The following is a 9,210-nucleotide window of genomic DNA, read 5'->3' as shown; positions in this document are numbered from 1 at the left end:
CCCTGTGAGGTCCCCGACTTAGTACTAAGGCATAAGTACAAGTATAAAAGCTCTTTCACCAGAGTTGTGCGCATGGAGCTAATTTTACCAGACTTGACAGCCTCACTCCTCTTTGCTTCCCCCACCCTTACGTAAAAACCAGCAGAGTTCATTTATTTTTCCCATGTCCTTTGGATAGATTGAATATTTTATAGCAAGGAAGAACGGGGTTCACTACCGATGAAACACTCTTGAAGACATCATAGCTGTTTCTCAGTTCTAGCTCCCACACCTTCCCCAGAGTAGCTGTCTTTATGCTCTTTGGTACTGAATAAAAGAAATAAAGCCAGAGACAGCAATTGGCTGCTCAGTACAGTATCTCATACCTCAGTCAGTAGCTGAGGCAGCGCAGAAGTGCAGATCTGACCCCAAAGACTTTTCTCATTTGCATTTAGGAGATGACGGGCACACTTCATATTTTCCGTCAACCTAGTTTTCAAATTGCTGTGTTGCTACTGAAACACAATACAGATTACTTACTGGTGTGTGTGCATTCAGACTCAGCTTTTACATTTAAAAATTATTTTGAAAATGTATTTATTATCTATCTATCTATCTATCTATCTATCTATCTATCTATCTATCTATCTATCATCTATCTTGTTTTGTTTTTTTCGAGACACGGTTTTCTGGTTCTCTTGGAACTCATTTTGAAGAGCAGGCTGGCCTCAGACTCCCTGAGATCCATCTGTCTCTGCCTCCCAAGTGCTGGGATCAAAGGCATGCACCACCACCGCCCGGCTGAAAGCGTATTTATTTATTATTAGTGTGTGTATGTGTGCATGCTATAGTACTTGTGTAGAGATCAGAGGCTAACTGTGGAGTTGCTTCTCTCCTTCCACCTTTGTGCAGGCTCCGGGGATTGAACTCTGCATCAACTTTCCAGGCTCAAGCATCAAGTGCATTTACTGCTGAGCCATCTCATCACCCCCAGACTGAATTATTTTAAATATAAATTTTATTTCACTTATTTTTTTATTTTAAATTTATTTATTTTGCATTCAGACCATGGTTTCCCCTCTCCTGTCCCTCCCCTACCCTCCCATTCACCCCCTCTTCCATTTCTATTCAGAAAAACACATGCCTTCAATGGATATCACAAAACATGACCTTATCAAGTTGCAGAAAAACTAAGCTCCTCATCTTGTGTTAAGGCTGAGCAAGGCAACCCAGTATGAGGAATAGAGTCTCAAAAACCAGCAAAAGAGTTAGATTCAGCCCCTGCTCCCACTGTTAGGAGTCCCACAGAAGATCAAGCCACACAACTGCTAGCCTGAATTTTTAATTAGAATAAATACAGCTGAAATCATTTAACTTGGGTACAGAAAGTACAAAGGTTTGTGACTGTGGATAATTGGCACTTGCAGCAAGCACGTGAAGAAGAATATCAATCTTTCTTTTTGTGGTTCTTTGAATATCTATAAATTGACATATTCAAGCAATTTCCATACAAACTTTATAGAACCATACAGTATTTAATTTGAGGGTTGTCTCTTGTATTTTCTTCTGAGATTCTTATCTTCATATAGACTAGGAAAGGTTTTATGTTGAATCACTGGCTACCATGCTAAGACAATAAATTGAAAATTCATTACAGGCAAACATCATGTCTTCATTTTAAGAAATAATGGACCTTAGTAGCAATGTTTTTTCTTTTGCTTTGGTTTTTGTTTTTAATAAAAATCAACGGGTCTGCGTGGAGGTCTCTCTTTATCTCTTGCATCAACAGGGCATCCGTCAGCATTATGTCTTATGTAAAATGACATTATGTCTTTGGTCACATTGCCATGAAGGAGAAGTCTGGGAAGTTAGGCAAGTGTAGAAATTATGTCAGTCTCTATCAGGGAACACCCCAGAAGCACTGCTTGTATTGTGTTTTCCCCTTCATCTAGGGAATAAAGCACGTTGATCACTTTGGCTTCATCTGTCGGGAGTCTCCAGAGCCGGGGCTGAGCCAATACATCTGTTATGTGTTCCAGTGTGCCAACGAATCTCTGGTAAGTGGGGCTGTTGCTGCCCGCTGCTTCTGCGAGTGGAAGAAGTGGACGAGACTGTCTTTGCGGTCTCATCTGCTGGGAACTCAGTTCTCTGTGTGGAAAGAAGATGGCATTTAGAGATGTTTACACCCTTGAAGGATGAGCAGAAGTTGAGAGCCACAGACAGATCATCACTTTTAAGAGTATATGCCCTTGACTTTAACAGGCTTTACTATATTACCATGGTTATTATTTTTTTTTAAATTGGAAGAATAACGACAGAGACAAACCGTTATATTTCCTGTTGCTTATAGATGGTGACAAAGACCACTGACCTCTTGTTCATTGTTATGGTGTCAAAAATTAGATAATACTTCCATCAGGAGAAGAACTGTCCTCCCCCATTTTTTTTTAATTACCCTGTCTTATTTTTTCAAAGCACATCATTTATTTTGTTTCTTTGGAATTTGCAAGTTACTGTTTGCCAAGAAATATGTTGACATTTTTTTCTCTCCAAAGATTTTTTTCCTGTCCTTCCACACACGCAGGCTTCTCATCCATCGTCACACGAACGTTCAGATGTGTGCATCACCATTATTAGAGATGCATTTGCGGAAAATACTGATTTTTATAATTTTATTACATGTGTGCATGTTTGTGTGTGCAAGGTGGCTGCATTTATCTATATGTGTGCCCGTGTACGTGTGTGCCTATGTGAACGGAGGGCAGCTGACAGTCTTGGGTGTCATCTCCAGGAACGATGTCTGTCTACTTAGTGCTCACCATCTATGCTAGATTCGCTGGCCAGGGAGCCCCAGGGACCTTCCTGTCATTGTCCCCAGCATGGGGATTGTAAACACATGCTACCACAGCCACCATTTTAACATGGGTTCTGCGAGATAAGCACTTTATCAAATGAACCCGTTCCCAGCCCAGCACCATTGGTTTTTGAACTCATAAGCCTGCTGTCAGCATTTCTCCATATAGCATTATCCCAGGCCACTCTGTGCATGCTTCCTGGGGCTTGTTACGTTTAACTCTGCCCTCCACATGCCTGATGGGGACACTGAACTCCCAAAGGCCTGGGCGTGAACTGGCACAATGACACTTTCTGATCCCGCTCCTCTGGGTTTCCAGTTTTTTCCCCCTCTAGGGCATATGAAATGCCTGTGGTTAGTGAGTTCTTATTCTAGAAACTTCCATTTGAGCTTCATTTTCCTTTTAGATCATTCATGTTGTTTAATAACTATCTACATGTACCTCTCCAGGTGTTTCTTCTTAGCTGACTAGGTTCCGTTTAGGAACCAGGGCTGAACTTTGAGGGTGTTGTCCTTAGATGATCATGGTGGGTAGCTGGTCTCTGCCCTCACACAACATGCTCATAGATGTTCACAGTTAGGCCAACTCTTTTTCTTGCTGTCCTTCACGTTTAGATGACAGGATTGTCACCTTGCTCATAAGGGCAGAGGCTATCTATTACGGTCCAGGGACAATCAGATGTGCTCATTAATATCTCTTGTCCAGGAGGAAGAACTCAATAAAACCCACTTATTTGGGGTCTTGTTTACAGGTTTTTATTTCATTTTAGGGTTTACTTGGTTTTTGTTTGCTTTAGAAACTGTTAATGATGATAAAAGATGTGGGATGCCGGGCCTTTCCACTTCCATTTCCTGGCCAGTGCTGGAGACCACACTGGCTGTGTGCCCTCCGGTTCCACGAGGCACTAACTGGCTGAGCTTGGCCCTCGTTATTTTAAAGACTAGTTAATATCTACGATGATATCTTTCAAAGCTGCCTCTGTTCAGAGTTTATCAATCAGCTTCTTAATTGCATTATGTGGCACCAGAACTGAAAGTTAAGAGAGAAATATAATGTGCACTTCCTGTGTCGTAGAGGGTAGCTCAGCTCAAGCCCTGACAAACAGAAGAGAAGGAAGTAGCCGAGTCAGTAATACCTGTCCTGGCAGCTTGACGAGGGCTGTGGCTTGGCAGCTGTAGAAGACAGAATGTTCCAAGACCGCACTTGCTGACTTGTCTCCTCTGAGCACCGGCTACACAGTTTCCACGTTCTTCTGCTTCTTTGTACCAACTGTAGTGAAGTGGAGAACTGTGCAGTTCTAAGATGTGTTCTTCCTACTGGGCTACACACACATTTACCTACTGCCCTCCACATTCTCCCTTCTTTGCCCCTAGAGAAGCAGCTAATACTGTTTCACAAATGCTTGCCAATTGATTTCCAGAATGTAAAAAAAAAAAAAAAGCTACAGTGTCTAAGCAACCATCCTAAACTCCACACACACATTGAAAGTAGTCGATGACAATATAATTAAAAGTAAAAAAACAAACAAACAACTATGCTGTTCCTGATCTAGAGTTTATATGAACTTAAGAGTTAGTGAGATAATAAGAGTAATATTGTTAATGAAATATTGGCATATTGACAGGAGAATAAGGTTCATATTCTAGAGGTTATCTTTCTCTCATATCTGATGTGAACAGTACTTGTAAAAATAGATTCTTGATATGTAAGAAACAAGCAATGTGTGGAGAATGGGCAAAGGGACAGATTCCAGTCTGAGGGTTGCACTGCAAAAGGTAAGGAAGGGAGACGTATTTTCAATAAATGGAAATAATTTATAAAAGTTTTTTATTTGAAAAAAATACAAGTGTTGCTTTCATTTGGTCTCAGGAGGGATGGAACAGGACTGGGCATATAAACAGTGGTGTGAGCATTCAGACATAGGATAAGCATGATTCATAGGCTTCCACCTAACTCATTTGGGGATCTCCACTATGGGGCTGGTTAGGCTCTTAAGCTGAGCATTTCCTTTTATCAGCAGTTGTTAAGATGCCAGTGTTCACTGGATATCTTGAAAAACTGAAGGTGTTTTCTAGCAAAGGAAGAGTAGATGGTTCTTCAGTTATTTTTTAATCTAAAAGTTAATATAATCCTTAAGCTTGATATATGATAGCTATATTCATATCTCTTATCCTATTAATGTGAATCAACTTTCTTTGTCTGATCTCATGCTGTTTTATGAGACAGGAACTGTGCTGGGGTGACAGCCAAGAATACTTGCATTTCATTTGTGTGCTTGACACTTCTTTCTGTTCCTCTGCTTTTGCCCTTTTGACATGACCCGTGATGCTTTTTCTTGTATTCTTCATGCTCCAGTTTGAACTTCTAAAGTACACTAACCTTGTGGCAGAATTTACGTCATCTGAAAAAGTGGTGGGTTTTAGAAAAAATACAATATTTTGTAGGACAGATGGAATTTTCATAGTATTTGTGGTAAGGAAAGGTCACATTTCAGACACCCTTGCAATGGCCCCTTGTTTCATCTAGAAAAAGAGCAGAAAACACAAACATCTAATATTTACAAAGGGCTAATTTTTATTAATTTCCTTTTAAAAAACTTGTTAGTTTTTTTTTTAAATCCCAATCCACATTCCCACTCCCTCCCCTCCTCCCATTGCCTCCACACACCCTCCCACCTCACCCCCTCTAATCCTCAGAGAGGGTAAGGCACTTTGCTTTGTAGAAGGTTCAAGGCCCTCCCTACCACATCTAGGCTGAGCAAGGTATACATCCAAAGAGAATAGGATCCCAAAAAGCCAGTACATGCAGTAGAGATAAATACCGGTGCCACTGCCAATGTCCCCTCAGTCTGCCCCAGCCTTGCAACTGTCAACTACAACCATCTGAACACACAACTGAAAACACAAACATCCAATATTTCCAAAGGGCTAATTTTTATTAATTTCCAAAGGCAAAAAGCATGCATATGCATACTATGTAAGGTATTTATATAAGTTATATATTTAATGTACAAATTATATATATGTATATATATTCACACATACACAAGCACACATACTACATATTATACTACCAAATTTATTGTTAGCCCCGTCAATGTCTGACATAAATGAGAAATAAGAAATAGAATAGAGGAGTATTATACATAAATACTTACATTTTCTTTAAATGCTAAAGTAAGTAAGTAAAATGTAAAGATAATAAATACTTCTAGTTCTAAAAATGAAAACTCTTTCTTTTCATGGTAGTATAAAGTAGCATTTTATGAAAAATTGATTTTTATTTGTGGAGTGCTTTGAAATTATTTCTGTACTTTTCTAAGGCTGGTCATACAACGTAATGTAGCAATGTCGGCTGCTTGCTTAGGGTTTTGAGGTCTCCTTTCAGTTTCATGAGGCTTCAAATGCAGAAGTGGATCACTATTCTTTCAAAACAACTTCTTTTAAAGCCAGGCTGGAGGAGAAGAAGGACCAAGAAGTGGAAGCAGGCTGCTCTAAGCATCACAGGTGACTCTGCTCACCAGACCTGACTGAGGCGAGGCTGTTAGGATCCAATATCTCTGCCATGAGGGTTTTCGAATGTTGCCAGAGTCCTACAGAGTGTGGGAACGGCTCCCCTTCCACGAGTAGACTTGTCTCAGAAAAGACACTGTGGCCTGAAGACGATGAGGAGCTACTTGGTTTCAGAGGAACCTCGGGGATTCTAGATAGTTGATGCAAATGCTAGGCCAAAGCAAGAGCAAGGAGGAAGCAGGCTGGACATCCTGGGTGACAGCCAGCTCTTGAACATTTATTTAGACGTCACAACTTAGAATCACAAATCATAAGTAGAATGGCAATTAGTCAGACAGTGTAGAAACACGGCTAACAGTAGGCATAGATTTCCCCACTGGTATTTTACTTGAGATCACTTCCCTTCAGAACTGACCCAGACACGACGTTGTTTGCTTTTACACTAACAGCTGCCTAGAAGAAAAGGATCCCTATTAAGACAACCGAACGCTGACTCGACTTTGTTGCTCCCAAAATGTATCCAAGGAAACTTCCAAAGACATGCTTATCTGATAACTCATTCAATTAAGCAAAGATTTGATTTACTAATTAAACTGTCTGTGATAGCGCAGCTGCCCGTGGGACTTGAAAATAGCATCCGAGTAACAGATCCGTATTATACGCCACAGACTGCAATCATCTTTGCGTCCAGCTTTTAATTATATGGCTGAAAGATCTGACTTCAAGACGGCTGTTTGCTCTCTGCCAACTCTGCTAGTCATCAGAATTCTATTATTTATTATTTAGTCAGCCATCGATAAAAGGCTCACATTGCTGATATTTTTTTTATGTCTCCATGAAAGCCAACTTTTATAGACCCGAGTTTTGTTTCTTCTTGTAGGTGGATGAGGTCATGCTAACTTTGAAGCAAGCTTTCAGCACGGCCGCTGCACTGCAGAGCGCCAAGACCCAGATCAAGCTGTGCGAGGCCTGCCCTATGCACTCTTTGCATAAGCTCTGTGAGAGGATTGAAGGTACCATGGAGTGTGGCCTTGGCGTGAGGAGAGTTTGCTTTGGCATGTTGACATGTTGAAGTCCCCACCGTCATTGAATGGTTCTTTGTTTCACTGTGAGCAAGAACCGCAAAGGCATTTCTCTGGCCCGGTCAAACCCGACTGAGCTATCAGCGGCTTCTGCACGCTTGACTTTCTCTCTGTCTCGCTCCCTTTTCTTCTGAAGGCAAATTCACACGAAGGGCTTACATTTCCCACAGCTCTTAAGACCAGTTATGTATGTGCACAGTGGGAATGAGCAAACATTTGCTGAATGATGAGAGAGGCAAACACACCTCAGACTGTTCAATTCTTCCTTTTCTTTCCTCTCTCACTTGGGGATGTATTCTGAAAGTTGAGCACTGTAGTGAAACTTGCTTGGTTTTTCAGGGTCCTTGGAAAAGCTGAGATAATGGAGGTGGTATCATGAAGCAAGTTTTCTTCTTCTTCTTTTTAATCTGTGCTGAGATGCAATGTCATAACACTTGTCGAGTTAGTGTCTGCTGTGGACCAGGCAGCATGTGCTGGGGAAACAGAAATGCTTGCCACATACGGTGCCCCCAGAGACTTTTCCCTCTGGAGGAGGAGACAGGAGTGTAAGCAGAGAAATGCAGCTCAGGATGATAGGTGCTGTAACGGAGAGAAACAGGGCAAACTCCACAGTAAGGCCGAGCTGTAGACCCTAGTCGTGATTTCTATCCCATAGGCTCCAAATAAGCACGTGCCAAACTGTAGATTTTTTGAATATCCACATAACTACAATTATCTAAAGCTATTTTTAAGATAATACTCAAGTTTTAAAGTTTTAAGGGTGATTTTATGGAATAGTTGTTACTTTAAAACGTACGGAACATTTACGAAATGGAACGTGTGTGTGTGTGTGTGTATGTATCTATGTGTGTAGTTTGTGTGTGCCTGTGTGTGTGTAGTTTGTGTTTGCCTGTGTGTGTGTGTGTAGTTTGTGTATGCCTATGTGTGCCTGTGTGTGTGTATGTGTATAGTTTGTGTGTGCCAGTGTGTTTGTGTGTGTGTGGGTAGTTTGTGTGATGTGGGAGTGTCTTCTATCTATCTGTTGCTTTCATTGCTTAATTAATAAAGAAAACTGCTTGGCCTGATAGGGCAGAATTTAGATGGGTGGAGTAGACAGAACAGAATGCTGGGAAGAAGGCAATGAGGCAGACGCCTCAGGCAGGCTCTATAGCTCTCCTCTCCAAGATGGACGTAGGTTAAGATCCTTCCTGGTAAGCCACCACCTCCTGGTACTACACAGATTATTAGAAATGGGTTAATCAAGATGTGAGAATTAGCCAATAAGAGGCTAGAACTAATGGTCTAGGCAGTTTTTAAAAGAATACAGTTTCTGTGTAATTATTTCGGGGCATAAGCTAGCCAGACGGCCGGGTGGCAGAAACGCAGCCCGCAACTCCTTCTACATTTGTGTATTTCTATGTGTGTGCCTGTGTGTAGTTTGTGTATGCCTGTGAGTGTGTATGTAGTTTGTGTATGCCTGTGATGTGTGCCAGTATGTGTGTGTGTGTATAGTTTGTGTATTCCTGTGTGTGTGCCCGTGTGTGCTGTGCATGCCTGTGTGTGTGTGTAGTTTGTGTATTCCTGTGTGTGTGTATGTAGTTTGTGTATGCCTGTGAGTGTGTATGTAGTTTGTGTATGCCTATGTGTGCCAGTATGTGTGTGTGTGTGTGTGTATAGTTTGTGTATTCCTGTGTGTGTGCCCGTGTGTGCTGTGCATGCCTGTGTGTGTGTGTAGTTTGTGTATGCCTGTGAGTGTGTATGTAGTTTGTGTATGCCTATGTGTGCCAGTATGTGTGTGTGTGT

The 9,210-nt window shown here is 41.4% G+C and overlaps 1 protein-coding gene across 3 annotated transcripts in view; it reads left to right on the top strand.

Annotated features, from left to right (window-relative positions):
- Tbc1d4 (TBC1 domain family member 4) overlaps positions 1–9,210 on the top strand; it is a 168,954-nt gene that overhangs the window by 110,962 nt on the left and 48,782 nt on the right. For all 3 annotated transcript variants that reach the window (XM_026788366.1, XM_026788365.1, XM_026788367.1), the window contains exons 4-5: positions 1,932–2,036; positions 7,227–7,359. In XM_026788366.1, the coding sequence (XP_026644167.1) occupies positions 1,932–2,036; positions 7,227–7,359 (238 nt within the window). The remainder of the gene's footprint in view (positions 1–1,931; positions 2,037–7,226; positions 7,360–9,210) is intronic.

The sequence above is a fragment of the Microtus ochrogaster genome, unplaced genomic scaffold, assembly GCF_000317375.1.
Source record: "Microtus ochrogaster isolate Prairie Vole_2 unplaced genomic scaffold, MicOch1.0 UNK2, whole genome shotgun sequence".
Lineage (NCBI taxonomy): Eukaryota > Metazoa > Chordata > Mammalia > Rodentia > Cricetidae > Microtus > Microtus ochrogaster.
Note: the sequence above shows the minus strand (reverse complement) of the source record. Positions and strands in the feature narration are given on the sequence as shown.